Here is a 19,598-nt window from a genome sequence, read left to right on the forward strand (position 1 = left end):
ATTAAATTGGAAATTTTTTTTTTTTTTTTTTGATTCTTCAAGAAATTTTTCTTCGTTTAATCCTTTTATTTTTGTGCAATTTTTACAATTAAATTTTTCTATAATTTTTAGACATACTTAGAATTTTATTCTTTTCTCTTCTCGCAGAAAAATAATTTTTAAATTTATTATTTCCTTTAAATAAATTGATTTTGTGATTAAATAGATGTATTTTTGTAACAATTTGATGATATTTTAGAAATATCAAGTATGATGTTGATTTTTTGTTGTGCATTTGGTAAATGTTTGCATTAAATGAATTCTTTAGAATTCTAAAAATTAAACTATTTTAACTTATAATTACTTATCTACTATTTAAATAATTTTTAAGCGTATACAATGTAAAACATGTGTGTAATAAATATACGTATGAAATTCAATATATGTAACGTGATATACTACATAAGTTAAAACTAAATATAATATCTTACTTAGTAAACAAGTTAATCAGTTAATAACTCTTCGAGTCATAGCCAGTAAATAGAAATATAATAAATAGAAATAAATAAATAAGTAATTATATAGAATCATGCAATTATTGATTAATAAAAAAGATAATTGAAAAGATCGTTCGAAGAAATATGCCATTTATTACATAAACAAAAGAAATATTATCTGATGTAACTCTATTTCTTAAGATGATACCTTACCTTATTCGTTCTATCTTCGACACACAAGAAATCGTTAACAATTTTTAGTGCTGCAAAAATTTCATCTTTTTCAATTTCAAAATATATATATATATATAAAATCATTCTAAAAAATCATAAACACTTCTTTCATATTCAACGAAACTCCATCCTCTTGACACGTTTCCTCTTCGAACGAAAGAATTATTTCGACCACCACGTATTACACAATATAAATCTGTCAAAACGATTAAAGCCCAACTGTCCTCGACACCGGTTTTAATTGACCGGAAGGTTTTTGTACATTTTGTAAATCATCGCATCCGCCGTTTTGTCGTTCAGGGCCTTGGTGGCCAGGTCATCCGCAAGCATGGCGGCCACCGCCTCCGCAGCCATCAAGCCTGTGGACGAAAGTCAATCGTGAATCTATTATTAAGCGAGTTAATACGCTGGACATTATTGATAGGATGCGTTAAAAGCGTCTGAAAGCGGACTTTTACTTCTCGTTCGATCGATGTCAATACACTCTTACCGCTACTTTTACTTTCTTCTATTGTTTTCTAAAACGTTCGATGGAAAGAATACTTTACACGTGCGTAAGAAATTAAGCTCGATTCGAAATTGATCGGTATTTGTTGGATTAATCGTTTTCGAAAGACGATATTTTTAGATGAATTTTACTCTTCAAATTCGAGAGTTTGGCATAGAATTTTGAGAATTAAGAATTCGAATGGTTGAAAAAAATTTGAGGTTTGATCAAAAGTTTGACAATTTGGGGAGGAGGGAGGGAAGAATTCGAGGAATTTCAACATTTTCAAGGAAACGAAAAGAAAACGAAGGTGATAAGACTCTTGTGTTTACACACATCTCATACTTTTAACAGGAAGCGTTTCTTTCTTTCGAGTCTTACCTTTTATGTAATTGCACGCACGCTTAACACGTTTTAAACGCGAGGCATTCATCCGGTCGTCGATACTCATAATCACATCTTACATATCAATCGTTGCACTTAATAACAATGAATTATTAATTATTAAATACCTCTTGTATTTATCTCTTGTACATTTCCATCAAATTCTCAAATCAATTAAACCTACTTAGATATAAAATTGTGTGATGAATTTAATCATATCATTCTCATAACTTTTGTTTCACCAGAATAATCCGAGAATATCGTTCGTTTGAATAAAAATTTTCAGAAATCTAACTTTCTCAAATTCTTAAATTCTTAAACTGTGCATAAATAGAAAGACGAAATCGAAATTTTCAGATTATTATAGTTTCTTTGTCACTCGTAACACTTTAGGTTTATCGACATCGCTTTCCTCAATTAAGAATTAAAACCTTTCTTCGTCTCATAATTGTGGAAGAATACCGGTTTCGTGACGCAACAACATCGACAGATGAAAGAGGTTTTTACATAATGTTGAACTGGCTTTGTTATCGTTGATCGAACATCGACAATTACCTTTTTTATACGTTTCCCCATTGACTCGATTCTTTTTATTTAATTCGAGAAAGAAAATTCATTACTAAGTCGAATTATATAAAATGTAATGTTTTGATCGCAATTATTAAAGATCTTGATCAATTTTATTCAATTTACAAAAAATTATTCAATTTACAAAGCTTACCATTGCTGAGAATCGATTTCACTGGCCCCTCTTCGTCCATCCCCTGAAGAGAAACATTTTTCTTCGTGGCATTTAATTTGCTCCTGGCCGCTCGAACCATCAACTCGTCCTGCCCTTTGGTTTTCTTCAACTCGATAGTGAAATCACCGATCACATCAGCTGCAAATAACGATATATATTATTTCTTCAATATAAAAAAAAGAGAATATTCGAATATTCTTCCAATATCGCAAAGTATAAATCGATACTTTTTACACCTGAATGAATATACTTACAGAAATTCCCATTGAACTGTCCTCTTCCTCTTACCAATTCCTGCCCAACCTTGCCCATCAATTGGTAATCGGATTTCACGCGAAGCAGTGGGACCCTGATTTTCACGATAACGTGCATCACATCGTCCTTGAAAATCGATGAAAAAAAATATGAACAATGGAGAAAATTGCAGAGATTAAATAATAAGGAGAAAATAATAATAATAAAAGAAAAAGGAAATCATTGAGAATAATTTGAAAAGAGGAAGGGACGATTGCTCACATCAGTGTCGTTCCCTCCATGAGCACGTTTTCGTCTTCTCCCTTGGCCAATTTTCTGCTCCTCAGGATTCTTGGCGTCCATCCCGCCGTAATGATAAACCAACTGCATACCTTCCTCGAAGTATCCTTGCCTCTCCTGATAATCTCTCGCGTATCTCGACAATCCATCCAACCTCTTCGCCTCTATGGCCGCCTTAACGGCGTCGTTCCTCTTCGTCAACGATTCCCCCTCGGTACAGTTGCGACTAATAACTCGTTTATTCTCCAGGATATCCTGTTTACATAAACCACCTTACGTGAATCGAGGTTATAAGACGAATTTCTTAGGAGACACTTAAGTAACAGTGGACGTTTATATAATTGTAATAGATAGAAGCTTTTCAGGTTCATTCAGAAACACTCGAATTATTTATTAAAAACAATTCTAAGAATTCGTTCTTACATTTTTTTTTTTCATCTTATATAAAAAAATTCCTACCTTTGCGTCACCGTTCACACCGAACACTCTGGCATTCCCCTTAGACTCTATTCTCCCGTTTCCAAAGCGCTTCACGCCGCCATTACGCTCCCCATCCGCGTAAACGATATCAATGTACCCTGGTTTATCCTCCAAATTGTTCCTCGATCGATCACGACGCGCCTCTTCCCTGCCGATCTGTCCAGGGACGAACCTCTGACCCCCGGCCACGCTCTCCACATTCTCTGACGCCATCGTCTCAACGTCCCCGTAACGATCCTCCCCCCTTCTGCCGCCAAACTTCTTCTCCCTTCTCTCATCCTCCTCTCGTCTGCCGTGTTCCTCTCTGCTCCCGTCGACGTAGGAACCAGACCTGGCTGCCTGGCTCCCCTTCCGATCGTAGTTTCTCGGGTTCGATCCGGAGTTCATCGCGCTCATCGCGTAAATCATCTGCACGTCGGAAGGATACCTCAAGTTCTCGATGATACGAGCGGTCTCCGACCTGGAGAGAACTTTGGCGCCCTCCATGTCGAAGGAACCGAAGCTATTAGGCTGTTGGTGGAATTTGCGTGGCTCGTTGGCTGGCGGCCTCATTTTCTCCGCTTGAATCTTCATCAAGAAGGGGTCGTACATTCTCAGTCTCTCCTCCTCCCTTGTCGAACCGAATTTATTTACCTGTCGATTCGCGGCAGAGACTATCGCCTCGAAGCTCTCGTTTTGCCCTTTCGGCTCCTTGATCAATGTGTGGAACCTGTACCTGATCGAGTCCAAGTCTCTGAGATCGCTGTAGCTCACGTAGCCGGCCTCCAGTTCGCTTAGGTTCGATTTCAAACGGCCTCGAGCTATGTGGATGCTGTCCAGCCTGGACTCGTTCAGCCCAGTTATCTCCACGTTGCGAAGAATAATTCTGTAACTGGTGTTACCCTCGGATTGATCCACTTTGATCGTCGGAACCTTCAGGGGATCCAGCTTTCCCGCTTTCGAGAATCCACCTGACAGAAGCTTGGACCACAACTGTTGAGACATTTCTAACAGAGTTCCCTGACAGTTTGCCAAGCTCAGCAAAGCTAGAGCAAGGAATATCGTCTTCATCATCTTCATCATTGCGTCTATTTATATCTTTTTTGCTGTTTCAGAATGTTTCCAGAAAAATCTTTATTCCCCCTTTTTCCCCCCAGAACCGATTTCCTCAACACTTCGATACCCTTAATTATTTCCAAAGTTTAAAAGAGACTCTTAACAAAAGCCTCTTTTCTTAAATCACTTCCTTTTAGGAAACACTTTGGAGAACCACTTCGAATTCCAAAGAACCTTCTATTCCTCAGCCTTGATCTCCCAAATGTAATCAGGCTTGATCACCAAGAGGACGATTACGGCTACCACGACGAAGACGAGAAGAAAGCAGAGCAGGGTAGCGCACATCAACACTCCCGAACGATTCGTGCCTCCTCCAGTTCTTCTATCAATCGACGACACCGATCGACTACTTCTTACCCTCCGCAACCATCTCACACCTCGTTGTATCCCCGTGCAAAAACGAGTCGACGATGCACCCGCGCCACCTTTTTATATCGCGTCGTGGAAGGGCGTCCGGGGATCTGGGCCATGGACCAATCTTCTCATTCTTGTTCCCGTTTAAGTAAATGCGATCCTTCTTCTAGTTTCTTCTTCCCTCTCCTTTTCCCTCCAGTAACTCCCCCATCTTGCGTTTCACTCCCGTTGCGAGGAGAGGTATATAGGGGGCAAGGTCCTTCCTTTCGACCTTAAGTGGAAGACGTAATGGCGGGTCAGAAGAGGCCGCAAATAGCTATCGAAGCTATGTTCGATCGATGTTACGCAATTCACCTTGCTCTCTTAAATGTACGTGCGTGGTATGGTGACTTTTTTTTTTTTGTGCTTAATAGGTTTGGTACGGGGATGATGGTGTTAAGGCGAGACTTAAGTCCTCGATGGAGGTTGAGCTTGATATCGAAGGTCTGTCGAGGACTTATCGACGTTTTGTTGCGATTTGATCTATTTTTTACTTGGATGTTTGAAACAGTGAAAAGAATTATGCGAATAGGAAAGTTAATGAAAATTTGTTTCATTTGTTCAATGAATAAAATGTGTATGATAAAATGAAATTCATAGTAATTTGATTAATGGAAGTTGTTAAGCTGCATGATACGATTTGATTAATTTTTATGAGGCAAGATATAATGATTCTTTTTTTAATTATAATATAAGAAACGATTCATTAAAAATAGTCATCATCATTAATTCGTCGCTTCCTCGAGCGATCGGTTTAATTTGCAAGGGGATTCAATCGGCACGAAGGTGCAATAAAAATTGATACGAGACAAATATTGGAACGTTTGAATTGCGTGATCCGTAAAAGGAACTGCGAATGCAATAGAAAAAAGGAGGTGTCAGCGAAATTGCTAATCGATGCCACGTTCCATAATTTTCGACGCCACGCGAAATTATTTCGCGCTCGAACCTCGCCGTGGCAACAACCATGCTCCTCCACGTCCCCTTCGTAATATTTTTCGCGACAAGTTGCTTGTCCATCGCCATTCCATCGCCTATCCCAGAAATACGTAAGTAGTTCGTGTAACAAAAAAAAAAAAATATATATATATATATAAATTTTTATTTTAATATCCGACGTATTTTTAATTATTTTATTCGTATTATAGTATATTTAAAAAATACACCCAGTATATAGGTGTTAATACCATCAATCTGGAACACTTGCATTTTAATCGATGATGAATCGTAGAGAAAATCATGTGGAAAGAATCGAGGTCTTGAATTCTGGACAAGGTTAATGATAGAGAGAACACAATGCTCGGATTTATTTTTAATTACGTTTAATTATGTTTTATTTACAATCGTAAATTAATCGATGAATTTTTATACCTAATCGTATACAATTCAAATTATTCTTCTCCAATAAGTGTAATTCACAGGATTATTAAATTTTTATATACATCTTTTACACAAATCTTTTCTTTTTAAGATAAAATTAATCGTAATTTTATACTTTCCTCAGCCTCGTTCTTGAAGATATGCCATCAAAGTGATCCGCATCTTAGCGACTGTATAAAGGAGAGTGTCAATTCCTTGAAACCGTATCTAAGAAAAGGTATACCGGCCCTTGGAATACCAACGTGTGAACCACTCCACTTGGACGAGATCGAGATCGATCAATCTTCCGGTCCGATCTACATCCGGGCGATCTACAACAACGTGTCCATATTTGGAGGAACTAATTTCGTACCTAAGAGTATCAGGTGGGTTCTCGCATACAAATATTTCTTTTCACCTTTCTAAAAAAAAAAGAAGAAAAAAATGTTATCTACATTTTTCTACATTTATATTTCTATATGCCGAATTATTCACATTCTCTTTTTAAAAGAAAATTTAATTAAAATTTAATTAAGTCTATTTTTCTCGCACAATAAAAAAAAAAAAAAAAACAAATTTTCATCAAGAACATTTCTTGAAGCATTCGATAGATATACAGTTTAATTAAATATTTTATGAAATCGCGAAATCTTCGACGACAATGAAACACAAAGCGTGAGAATCATTTTTCCATCAGACTCGACTTGGATAAAAACGTGATACGATTGAAACTCTTCATCCCACGATTGGAGATGGTGTCGAATTACGTGATGGATGGTAGAATCATGATGCTATCGATCACGGGGAACGGGTTGGGACACGGAAACTTCACCGACATCGACGTAATTGTCACGATACAGATGGAGCGGTATCTGAACGAGAGGACAGGCTCGATTCATCAGGCTGTCGACGATATTTACGTAGATTTCGAGATCGGGCATGCCACGGTGCACTTGGACAATTTGTTCGACGGTGACGAAATGTTGTCTGGCGCCATGAATCTTTTCCTCAACGACAATTGGAACACGATTATCGCCGAGATTAGACCGAAATTAGAGGAGACTATAGCCATGCTTATCATGAAATTCACGAACACGATTTTCTCCGTGTTTCCGGAAAATGTGTTGTTGCCACCTTAGAAGTGATGTAACAGTTTATTTTTTCTTTTTCTTTTTTTTTTTTTCTTTGTTAATGTTTATATTATAACGTTGAACGATTTTGTAAGAAATTTGTTTTATAAATTTTTGTATTTTATATTTAATTAATTGTATACAATATATTTTATATTTTATACAATGTGTTGTGTATCTTATGCTTGTTTGAGAAGGAGAAAATTTTGAATATTAAAATTTAGATATTTTTTTTTTTTTTTTCTTTTTGTAAAAATTTCGATCTCAAAAAAACGAGAAACATTCTCTCTTGCGTATGTTATACGATATATATGCGATAGAAATTCGCAACAAATCGTAGAGGGCGTAAGAGACACTCTTTTCTCGGTGTCGGTATTTCAGAGCATGGAACAAGTTCCATGAGATATCTAGATACTTTTACACTTCGAACATGATGTAACGCCTTAAGGATGGACGAAGATAACTCGCGAGACAAACGTGTAAAACGTGGAACGGTATTGCAGGCGTCGTATGAAATCGCAAATATCACAACAGTAGAACGTGATCCGTGATTAAATCTTCGACAGAGTTTCGAATTTCTTTTGAGAAACGAATTTATTTTTTTCTTTTCGTTTCAAATAAAGAATGGCCAAACCTGTTTCTACAGTAGAGAAACTGGTCCACATTTGAACGAAATTAATATTTTTCACTTCTTTCTGTTTTTCACCTCGTTGAAAACCTGTTCTTTCTTATTTTTCTTTTTTTTTTTGTCATTTTCAAGTATAAATTTGTAAAAAAATCGGAATTAGGAAGTCGTACAAAAATTGTAAGAATAGAAGGTTTAACAAGTATCGATGTCGACACACCTTTTTTTTTTTTTAATGAGTTATAAATTGGGCAACAGCGACAAGTTCTTTCGGAATTTCTTTAAACGATGTGAAATGTTTGAAAGTTTCAAGGTGTTCAAACAAATGGCTGAATCATTAAAATCGGAATGGGTGGAAACATCAACACACGTGTAACATTAATTCAACGATCATAAACGATGGTATTCAATATTAGTAATAAATATTTAAATTATTGTAATAATTATTATTAATAATTCTAAATATTTTAAAAAAAATATACATATTTTAAAGAAATATCGACCGGATATGATAATTAAAAGATAATGATGATATTTTATATATTATAAAATTAGATTGAATCAAATAAATATAAAATATTAATTTTTAAATCATCATCATCGTCATTAATTTTTTAAATCTTTATTCGTTTCATCAAATAAATATATATTTGTCATAGAAATGGGAGGCCAATTGTAAAATACAGCTTTCCTCATCGCTCATTTCCGAGTAATTTGTCTTGTATGCAGTGCACGATCCTTATCAAGGACCAATTCGAAAAGACAATACCGCATTACACATTCATGACCAGCTATGCACTATCCACATATCATTGGACAGGCAATCGTGACTTACTATTATTAACTATTAATAACTCCTGACGGAAGTTTAAAAATAATTATAATTTTTTTTTTCTACATAATATCCTTCTTATTATAATAATTAAACAAATCTTCTTTCCTCAATTTCGTTCCAATTTATTTCTCCTCCTGTTATAAACAATTTGTTGCAGATCGATATCTTTCTTAATTATTTTTGATTTCTTTTTTTTTCTTTTTTTTTCGTCTTCGTCGAATTTTAGAAAAATCTTAAAATCCTTGGATCCTTGGATGAAAAAATTCAGAAAATAAAGATTCGTTAATCTAGAATTTCCTCGATCCTCGATACCCATTTCAAAGTGCAAGACACACATTGGGCAAGATTTACTTAGACAATTGGACTTAAACAAACACGATTTTATTTCTCCGCTTGCCACTCAACCGGGTTCTTTCGTCACACATGAAAATCTGGGAAACAATGGTGTGGAACGAAAATGAAATCGCGCGGCGAGGAGCGTGAAACGAGGTTTCACAATGGTTGTCGGTCGAATTAATGTTATTAAAACGCTAGTAATAGAGGTTGGTAAGAGAGGATGGATGTAGAGCTCTCGCAATGATCGGGCAGAAGCTCGATTGCGCAAACCGTGCTATTCATTTGGCGCATATACAGAGCGCGTACACTTTTCTTGGGCTTGACTGGGCCCCATTATCTTTCCATCTGTTCAACCACGATGGTTCGTTGCGCAATGGTGAACATTGGAAATTAAATGTCGCCTCTGAACAGGTGGATCTCGATTATGAAATCGAACGATCATTGTGATCCTCAAATAGGTTGGCGTAGGTCTGAAATGAAAAAAATCGTTGCGAAACGAAAACCAACTTCCCTATTTTATCAGATCGAAGAGTAATCGATCTCTATCTCTTCTTTTTTTTTTTTTTTTAAGAGAATTTTTATAAATTAAATAATAAATTAAGAAGTGATATTCGTAAGGTGAGAATATTTTTGCTCTTTTAAATTTTAAGAAAATTTATAATTGAAGAAATTTATAATTTAAGAAAATTTATAATTTAAGAAAATTTATAATTGTCTGTAATAAAGAAAAATTATTAAAAATTATTAAAAGCATTGCAACTTTTTTAATCCAGGTGATATCTAGTTAGAAGTTTTTACAAATTAAATTACGAATAAAGGGATGGATAAGATAAAGATAAAGAAGAAAAATTTAGAAAAATATTAAATTAAATTAAATGCAAGAACAAATATTTTCATTTACACGAGAAATACAAAGAGAAATAAGAAATAAAATAAGAATCTGACAAATTAATTTTTCCCAAATTTTCAATGATGGAATTAATGGCAAAAAAAATGCGCATCGATTCCACTCATGAGAAATGGAAAGAAGAATCGGCGACGGCCGAATAGCAGTCCTCAGAGTAGGGGAATGCTTGCATATAAGACAGAATACGAAAGGAACGCGTGTTTAGTTTACAAGAATCGATCCACCTAGCTACCTTGATTTCTCATCTCGATTATAATCTCGTGTGTTCGAAGTAACTGAGAGAAAAGAAGAGAAAGAAATTTATTTAAAAAAATCTCCTCAACTTAAAGAAGAAGAAAAAAAAGAATATAAAAAAAAAAAAAAAAAAAACTAAGTGAACTAGTGTGCATTCATAAATAAACAAGTGCAAATTCAACTTGAATTTTAAGAATAAAAAAAGAATAAATAAATAAACTATCGTTATCGGATATTTTAAATAGAATCTTTTTTTTTTAAATTTAAAATTTAAAAGTTCGTTCACGTTAAATTCCTATGTAAAAAAATTCACATAACACGTTCGATTCTTCAAGATCATTTTTTATCCCCATTGGTGGACCTCGATCGAGGTCGAAATTCTCCAACATGCTTCCCCAACGAAGGATAACGATCTGTGCGGTGATTTTTGGATTGTTCTCCGGCGAATTGGTGTCCTGTGATAAGGAAGAAAGCAGAAACGCCGCATTGAACGAGCCCGACTTCGAAACTCGTAAGCCAATCCAAGTGCCATTCTCATAGATTTTTAGATTGTTATGTGATCTGAATCTGTGTATCTTTCTTGCTATCGAATTATCGTGCGAAATAATCTATCATTCAATTGGCGTGCGTCAACCGTGTAATTATAAAAAAAAGAATAAGGAAAAAAGAAACAGGAATAAAAATGTTAAAAAGTTGATAAACGTTACGCAATCACTTTCCATGGTTTGAAACGACAATTGATAACTGTAATAACTGTCAAATGTGGATAATTAATGTAATATAATAAAAGACAGAAAAATATTTGAAAGTCGATACAACTTTCCACAATGGCGACAGTGGAAAAATAATAATTATTTTAATAAATTAATAATAAAAAAAATAAATAAATAAAGAATAATGCTCCTTCAAATTAATACATATATTATAGAGTTCCAGTTATACAACAACTTTCCACAGTTCGATAAACCAAGGGGATCTGACGATGATTTAACAATTGATTTAACACTCGTGTTCAGACAAACGATCAATTTTATCAGACGAGTTATTTCAAACTATTCAGAAGAAATTTCACATGCCAGATTGCCCAGAGACCAGTTTCATTACAATAAATATAATTTTTGTTCTTCGTACTCAAGAATACGTACACGTATTCTACGTAGAACCGGGAACAGAATGAAACGAAATAGTATTACGAGCGAGTAATTATTCCTCGTATTTTCCTTTTACGATCATTGAGCGTATCAGGCCTTTCTCTTTACACGCGGAGAGGAACAGTGGGAAACGATTGTATCGCGGAAGCGTGTTGCATTGCACCAGTTTCTCCTCGTGGTGACAAACCGGCTGACAATTTGGAGCATAACTTTGACCAAGTGTTCCATTTTCTTTTTCCCTTCTTTTCCTTTTCAATATTATTTTCAAATTTATTTTCAAAAATTAATCTAATCGATTATTCGATTGTTCCTTTCGAAAAGAATTGTAGAAAAAATTCAGTTTGGAACTTTTCAAATTGTGGAGATTTCCACTTCTTCAGCGTGAAAGTAGCTAGGGTAAAGGATAATTATTAATCGTTATTTTCTTTTTTTTTTTGAAAATTGTAAAAATTGAGATTTTCGAGATTCAAATGTTTTTTCCTTTGCTTCTAAAAATTAGAGATTCTTTCGCTTGTAAAATTTTCAAACTGAAACAACAGTTGGTCGTTAAATTTTAGAAAATTTTTGAAAAGGATGAAAATGTATAGAAATTGAGTTTTTCGACATTTTCTTGCTATATCTATTTTCTATTTCTTAGCACGAATGGAAGCAGATTGCTGGATAATTTATCGTAGGAATGTTCATAAATTTTCTGATACCATCATTGTTTCGAAGGTCGAATTCTCAAACTCGTTGTAATTATAATAAATTCTTGCTCGTTAAATTTGCAAGGCAGATTATGAACGTGTCTTTTATTTGTAAATTAATGTGAAAAAATTACCGTGTAAAATATTTTTCAAGTAATTAAAACGTTATTAATTAAATATTAATATCTCGATTCGTAGATTCTAAAAGTCTTCTTCCTCCGAAGATTAGTCTCAAATCGACTTCCTATTCAAGCTCAAAACTTAATAAAAAAAAATTCTTACTTCATCCACAATTTCATCCAAACTTCTCATTTTCTAATGACGTCTCTTCATTTCTTTCGTAAAAAAAAATTTATCATCATCCTTCCACCGACAAGAAATTATTTCTCGAAATCATCCTCAACGAAAACGCATCCTCCTTAACACAATTCTCTCTTAATCAAAACGAAATTCATCCAAAGCAAACGTTCAAATTCCGTCCAAATTTCGAGCTCCATTATTTATTTGAAAATCGTAGGATCATCAATACAATTCATCGAGAGCAAAGATTCGAAACATCCTCAAATTTCGTCGTTTATTAAAGTACGAAAGGAAAATCCAACGCAACGTTATGGTTATGGCGTTGGTTGAACGGCTAATGGTAGCATGGCGTAACGACTCTCGATGGCGTGGCGAAGGTTATGTCAGAGATTGCATAACGCGGGCCCGTGGATCGGTAATCGAGCGGAGAAAGTAGCGGCCTGGCCGATGTTTAGAGCTGGTCTTACGGCTGGTATCCTCGACACGCTCGTCTTCGCATGATTCCTCGAGAGTGAAAGCGTAAACGGGTAAACCGGAACGGTGCATCGAACGGTCCAGATTCTTTCGTTGGTCATGGACCTTGCAACGACCATGATGATGATGATGATGATGATGATGATGACTCGATGACAGAGATGAAATTTAGCTAAAAGGTTTTATTTTTATTTCGTGGAATTGTAATTGAATGGTAGGGTGAGGATATTAGTGGTGGTGTATATTTTGAATGGGGTGAAATTTTTTAGAAAAATTTTACATATAGTGATTTTTAATGTGTGGATTTTGATTAAAATTAGTTTGAATATGGTTAGAATTGGGATTAAGTTTAGAATAAACTGGTGTGTTATGATAATGATAGTAGAGCAAGTGGTTTATATTGTAAATAAGATGAAATTTATTTAGAAAAATATTAGTGCTTTTGAGCGTGAGTATTGATTGAAATTAGTTAGGATTAATTTGAATATAGAAATAGAGCGGGTTGTGCAAGTGCTATGATTAATGGTAGAGTGATTGAAAGGCATTGATTGAAAATTCAACTTTTAAAGTTTCTTTCGAAAAGTTTTATCAATGGTTTTCAGTTGTAAATGTTAGAATAGAAATTAATGTGAATACAGGATGGCTTTATAAAGGTTAGTTAAAGGTTACTTAAAGGTTAGTATATTTTATCAAATAGTTAGTTAATTGACATATACGTTAATGTTATATTAATGATGAAATAAAGTATATTGCAACTAGGATTTAACTTAAAAAAATTTCTCTAGGGAAATTTTATCAATAATATATACACTAGGATTGAAAGTTGAATATAAATATAGAATGGCTTAACAAAGATGGTGTAAGCATACTATGTTAATAAAGATAAAGATGGATCTATGAAATTGACAATCAGTTAATTTCTTCAACTATCAATCTAACTAATTGTAAAACCAAATGTTATTTGTTATTGATCACAGGAATGATCAAAGATATTATGGGATTATAAAGTTGCGTGGGCAGTTATGGTATGCATTTTTCTCTCCTATTCGATTAGACGTGGAAAGTTTGGTGTTAGTTTCACTTTTGCTAGATCTACAGCTGATCCTAAGCTAAACTAAACCTAACCTGAACTGAAAATATATACATATTATAAATCTAATTCGATAATCTAGTAATGAAATAATCGAAAAGATTTAGTCGAATCTGAATTCTGATTAAAATGTTCTTAATCCTTATATTTACCATTCAATTTTTGATTTCAATAATTATCTAGTAATTAATATTGTAATTTTAACAAATTAGTAGTAAATAATCAATGGTAGTTAAACGATAATTCAATTGGAATTGAAATTTTTTTTTTTACTCGTCTTCAAACAAAAGAATTTAAAATAATGACAACAAATTTCCATATAAATTAATCCCTATGTTAATATCCATTTAAAGCTAAAATGCATATTTGGTTTCTCCAAGTGTTAACAACAGAGACAATAACAACACTGTGCTGCATTCACGACATTACACGCATTCAAATCACTTCGTAAACACCGTTTCCCCATATTTTATATATGTTCTCTTATATTGTTTCTCTTAATCATTTCACTACTCTGTGTGTCAACGTTCTCACACTATCATCATTTAAAATTTTTCACATAACATATTTTTTTATATCATCACACACACATTTGCATCAATCTCTCGTATTAAGTTAATTGTTCGTTTCAACAAATTGCTTAAACGAAAGGGGAAGAAAAAGTATATAAAAAAAATATATATAGTAGAGAAAATTATGAGTTATAACAATTATAAATAATGATTGTTAATGATTTATAGCTCAAAGTTTCAAGCCATTGTGCGCTATCGCCTATTATTATAGCAATCCATCAATCATTCCACAAGCTGCGAGCAAGAAAAGCGTGTGTTGCGTCAAACAATAAAAAAAAAAAAAAAAAAAAAAAAGAAATCTTTAAAAGTAATGACTTGTATTAAAATTTAACGAGTTTCGAGTAAAATGATAAAATAATTTTATAGTTTAACGATTCATTATACGGGAAAACAAGTGGATTCAGTTTTCGAACTGGATGGAATGAGTGAAGAAAAAAAAAAAAAAAGAGAGGGATAATAAATTCCAAAAATTAAAATAAATTAAAATAAGTTTTTCGTATCCCTTTGTAACACGTGGGGGAAAAGAAAGTAGCGAAAATTATGCGTCGTAAATTTTCTTCGCTGATGTAACAACGTAGGGTATGATCGCTTAGTAAGAGGTTCTTATTTAAAGTTTTAAGGAATTCGTATTTTTATAAATTGTGACTTGTGTTCGAGGGAAATTGCTCTGTAACGAAATGGAGAAAAATTCGAATAGAGGAAGTCGTTTCTGGATAAACGTTCATGATTTCTTTTTCTTTTTCTTTTTTCTTTTTGTGATCTATGTAACTTCAAAATATTGTCTGTTCGTTGGATTGAGTAATAAGTTTGTTTCCTAGTTTTTTTTTATAAATTTTATTTTTGTGTTTGTAATTGTATTAACGTTATATCATTGAGATATTCAATGAGAGATTGAAATTTTGACACATTTTGTAAATATATCATATTCGATTTTGATTTGGTGATTCGATGTTTGTAGAATAGAGTTTTATTATTCCTTGTCAATGATAATATCTAGAAAATTAGTATTTCAAAAATCTTGTATGTGAAAAACTTCCGTGATCTCTATCAGGATAAGAATCAATTCTGGGAATATTTCAAAGATTCTATGAATTGAATTATGTGTCAAGTTCGAATGTTTTGCATTTTCATAAAAAAAAAAAAAATAAATAAATAAAACAGTCTCTGATCAATCTTGTGAATAATAATGCATAATAAAGAAGTAAGTAGAAATTTCTTTCAACGCCAGGTAAAATATTTGAAAAGAAATAGAATATTAATTAGACGAGCAAAATATTTTTCTCTATCTTCTAATAATTTTAACATATTTTAATATTTATATAATTACATAATATTTTAATTTAATTCATGTTAAGAGTTGACAAGGAACGACAAAATAATCGAGAAATTGGATAAATTTTCTAAAGACACTGAAAGTGATTGCATAAAGATAGAAGAAGTAGAAAGATGTGTAAATAAAATATAACAATCCGAAATGAAAATTTCACCCTCCATTCTATAGTAACATGGAAAATTTGAGATTCTATTCTTTCAAAATTTTGTATTTTTTCACAGCTGAATACATATTACCCTGCAGTAGGTCAGATCCCAAGATAGACGTGTGCTTTCAGAATACGTTGAATCATCTGCAACCATATTTGCTGAAGGGTGAGTAAACATTTTAAGAATATTCTTAAAATTAATTCTTTATTATTATTATTTTTGTATCACGAAATACGGAAATACTATTTAACTGAAGTATATATTACACTTTAAGAATATAATATTTAAGACAGAGATACAAAATTTAGATTATATGAAAGATATACGAATTTAAATTTGTTTCTATTGTCTAAAAGAAAAAGAAAATTGAAACAGAATATGGAATTAGAATGAAGATATATTATGTAATAAGCTCTCGAAATCAGTAGGTTTACATAAGGTGCAATCAGTGTAATTTCGTTTTACTTGAGTTACTTTATATAAATTAAAAGTTTTTCTGCGACTTTGCTTCATTTCTCGTGTTTATTTCGAAATTTATATCAAGATACATTTATATTAAAATATACTTGAATGCTTCGTCTCATCATTTCGAAATTTACATTTACAGTCATCGCACATATTTATACGAAAATAAAATACGAATCGAATACATATAAATCTCATTGAATAAATTGCTTCGTTCCCGATCTTCATTTCTCTTAAATTTTATTAAAAATTTCTGGATAAATTCTCAAATTATCCACGTCACATCATCAATTATATTTGCATAGGTATTCCTGAACTGGACTTACCCCCGATCGAACCGCTGATCATCCCCGAACTGGGAATGGAGAACGGCCAAGGGGCTGTTCGTGTCAGGGCATTGTTCTCAAATATCACGGTTATAGGAGCTGGAAATTACTCGTTAACGAAGTCACGAGTCGACGTGAAAACATACAGGCTTGACGTTCATTTAGCATTCCCGAAGATCGAACTTCAAGGCCGTTACGAGGTCGTGGGGAACGTGTTGCTCTTCCCCATTCAGAGCCACGGCGAATTTTGGGCCCTCTTCGGTGAGCCGATTACATTATCCTTTCTTCATTTTTTATGAAATAAGCTTCTATAAATATTAATCAGAACAAACAAAACAACCTTTTGAATAACATATTTGATACTCATATAATTATTAAATATTTTTATAATTTATATTGTATATTGACACAAGTCTGCTATTCGTGGTTAATTGAACAGGGATTAAAAATTTTCATTTACATTTAAAAAAAATTGATCAACCCCTTGGCAATCATCGTGATGAGATCATAAAAATATATTTATTTAAATTTTACACTATCCATTTTTTTAAATCTTCGAAATAATTTCATTCAAATGAGAATGAGTTCTTCTGTCAAAATTTTCTTTTCCCAAAAGAAAAAAAATTATATCGATCCACAACGATATAGTAGAGAGAAAAAAATAGAAGTTAATCGAAATCTCCTTCGACATAGAAATTTTGGTATCCATAATAATGTTTGCTTGCTTGCTTGCTTCGAATTCGAAAATTCGCTTTGAGAAACTCGGTAAAAATCGGGAACAGAAAAAAAAAGGAAAAAGGAAAAAGAAAGAAAGAAAGAGAGAAAATGATGGAATTGCAGGTGATGTCCAGGCGGTCGCCCGTATCCAGGGCGCGGAGGAGATCCGCGATGGGGTTCGTTATTTAAAAGTGGCGCGGATGCTGGTCGATTTCGGTCTTGGCCGCGCCCGTTTCCGGGTGGTCGATCAATTGAACGGCGACAACGTGATCGGCCAAGCGATGAACCAGTTCCTCAACCAGAACGCGAAGGAGATCATCGAGGAGATGAGACCGGCAGCGAGCGCCAGTATCGCGAAACACTTTAAGAATTTCCTTGGCAAGGCTTTGAACAAGGTCCCGTTGAAAGTTTGGCTTCGTGACACGTAGCTCGTTCTCTAATTCTTTCGAGAATCACTCTCCTTTTCTTTTTCTTTTTTTTTTTTTTTCCTTTTTTTTTTATTTCATTTTTCTGAAAATGATTTTACACGTGGAATTGGAACGTGAATCGATGAGAGTCAAAGGTGAGAATGGAGAAGGATTCGTGGATATTGATGGACAGATTATTTTGACGACTTCAAATTGTGCATTGATGCGGATTGAAGAAGAAGAATGATATTAATTCGGGGAAATTTATCGTTTTTTTTAAGGATTATTATACGAATCGAGGTGGTGTTTGAGTGAAGTTGTTTTTGGTTGTTTGAACTTTGGTTGAAAGTTTTTCTTTTCTTTTCTTTTCTTTTCTTTTCTTTTTTTTTTTTTTATTTCTTTTAAAAGTGAAATTTTGGAAAGTTTTTCTTTCCTTAGGATGATTCCTTTCTATCCTTTAATTTTTCTATATTCTTTTTTAATTTCATTCTATTTATGATGTTTATAATTTTCAGAAGAACGAGTTCAAAGAACAAATTCAGAGATGTCTCTATATTGTACCATTTTCAGTTGTATTTCGAAACAAATGTCTAGTATTATTGTAATTACTTATCGTTAATTTCAATTGCAATGCAGTGATATTTCGTTTGACATTTGCATTATCGATGATGTACGGTACGTACACCGTGCATTAAAGACAGAATTATTGCTGACCTAAAAATGTATTCAATTTTGCAATATTTCTTGCATCGAGATTACACCTATAATTCTAATACGGTATAATTTAATTTTATCTTCTGATAATTTTCCTTTTACATTTATCTCGACAAAATGATTATTGTTGTTCAAATATTATATCGAAGTTTAGGACAATCGTGAATTTTTATTTCCAAAGATATTTCTCCTTATCGAAATGTCAGATTAAACGGGAACGAGAAAGGAAAAATAAAAATATAATTTTACGTACTTAAGTAAATAATTTTGTCGCACTATCTATCTAGAAATCTTTTCGAATAACGTGTGATGAAATTCGAGATAATAAGATTTTCTGTGTACGATGTAACATTGTCTGCCAGGATTACGATAGTTTCTTGTTTACAAAGGTACGTAACGACGACACATGGCATTAGTCATTATTGAAAACATTTATATTTTATGTTTTCATTATGATTCAAGTATTGTAGATCTATCGTAGAAGATATCATGCCTTAAATATACGTGTAATAATAAAATTTTAAATTTAGAATTCAATTAAAGATATAAATAAAAATGTCAAGATAGTTTCATACATGTTTTAATCGTTCGTTTTATTAATTCCCTGTAGATTGAACGAAGAACAAATTTTTCCATTTTAAATATTCCATGAATTAATGAGAAAAAGTATTCTTGGAAACTTTGCACTTCGAGAAATCAGTAAAAAATTCCCTAGAATTCTCTAGAATCATCAATCGTATATTTTCCATGAATTAATAAAAAAAGTTCAAATCATCAACAATAAAAATAAAATAAAACTTTTCACCACTTATATACAAATCAAATATAATAAATTATCATCTCAAATCACTCTCATTAATTGAAAATATTTAATTCGTCATTTAATATTATCTTTCGACATTCAAAAATCAAAATCAAAATCCCTCATTCATCTTCATAAACAAAAATCAAACAAGAATCACT

The 19,598-nt window shown here is 33.0% G+C and overlaps 3 protein-coding genes across 3 annotated transcripts; 2 read left to right on the forward strand and 1 right to left on the reverse strand.

Annotated features, from left to right (window-relative positions):
* Positions 1–592: 592 nt before the first annotated feature.
* Positions 593–4,390, reverse strand: LOC122716302. The gene is made up of 5 exons (XM_043939234.1): positions 3,317–4,390; positions 2,840–3,112; positions 2,578–2,704; positions 2,303–2,461; positions 593–1,069 (listed from the first exon to the last, which is right to left on the reverse strand). The coding sequence occupies exons 1-5, from the start codon at positions 4,388–4,390 to the stop codon at positions 948–950; spliced, it is 1,755 nt and encodes a 584-aa protein (XP_043795169.1). The 3' UTR covers positions 593–947.
* A 1,402-nt stretch (positions 4,391–5,792) lies between these two features.
* On the forward strand, positions 5,793–7,323 carry LOC122716307 (protein takeout-like). Its single transcript, XM_043939241.1, has 3 exons — positions 5,793–5,874; positions 6,330–6,570; positions 6,882–7,323. Exons 1-3 carry the CDS (start codon positions 5,793–5,795, stop codon positions 7,321–7,323), a joined length of 765 nt encoding a protein of 254 aa, XP_043795176.1.
* Positions 7,324–10,485: 3,162 nt separating this feature from the next.
* LOC122716255 lies at positions 10,486–19,145 on the forward strand. The gene is made up of 4 exons (XM_043939157.1): positions 10,486–10,762; positions 16,079–16,171; positions 16,777–17,058; positions 17,638–19,145. Exons 1-4 carry the CDS (start codon positions 10,639–10,641, stop codon positions 17,940–17,942), a joined length of 804 nt encoding a protein of 267 aa, XP_043795092.1. The 5' UTR covers positions 10,486–10,638; the 3' UTR covers positions 17,943–19,145.
* The last annotated feature ends 453 nt before the right edge of the window (positions 19,146–19,598 follow it).

Source organism: Apis laboriosa, unplaced genomic scaffold (assembly GCF_014066325.1).
Source record: "Apis laboriosa isolate Shangri-la unplaced genomic scaffold, ASM1406632v1 scaffold43_cov150, whole genome shotgun sequence".
Classification (NCBI taxonomy): domain Eukaryota; kingdom Metazoa; phylum Arthropoda; class Insecta; order Hymenoptera; family Apidae; genus Apis; species Apis laboriosa.

Excerpts from the sequence above, each read along its gene's own strand:
- LOC122716302 (XM_043939234.1), bottom strand. The coding sequence starts at position 4,390 with ATGATGAAGACGATATTCCTTGCTCTAGCTTTGCTGAGCTTGGCAAAC. Across the intron at positions 2,705-2,839 it reads ATGGAGGGAACGACACTGAT|GACGATGTGATGCACGTTAT; the intron begins GTGAGCAATCGT and ends TCGATTTTCAAG. Across the intron at positions 1,070-2,302 it reads GAAATCGATTCTCAGCAATG|GCTTGATGGCTGCGGAGGCG; the intron begins GTAAGCTTTGTA and ends TTTCGTCCACAG.
- LOC122716255 (XM_043939157.1), top strand. The coding sequence starts at position 10,639 with ATGCTTCCCCAACGAAGGATAACGATCTGTGCGGTGATTTTTGGATTG. Across the intron at positions 10,763-16,078 it reads CGAGCCCGACTTCGAAACTC|CTGAATACATATTACCCTGC; the intron begins GTAAGCCAATCC and ends ATTTTTTCACAG. Across the intron at positions 16,172-16,776 it reads GCAACCATATTTGCTGAAGG|GTATTCCTGAACTGGACTTA; the intron begins GTGAGTAAACAT and ends ATATTTGCATAG.
- LOC122716307 (XM_043939241.1), top strand. The coding sequence starts at position 5,793 with ATGCTCCTCCACGTCCCCTTCGTAATATTTTTCGCGACAAGTTGCTTG. Across the intron at positions 5,875-6,329 it reads ATCGCCTATCCCAGAAATAC|CCTCGTTCTTGAAGATATGC; the intron begins GTAAGTAGTTCG and ends TACTTTCCTCAG. Across the intron at positions 6,571-6,881 it reads TTCGTACCTAAGAGTATCAG|ACTCGACTTGGATAAAAACG; the intron begins GTGGGTTCTCGC and ends TTTTTCCATCAG.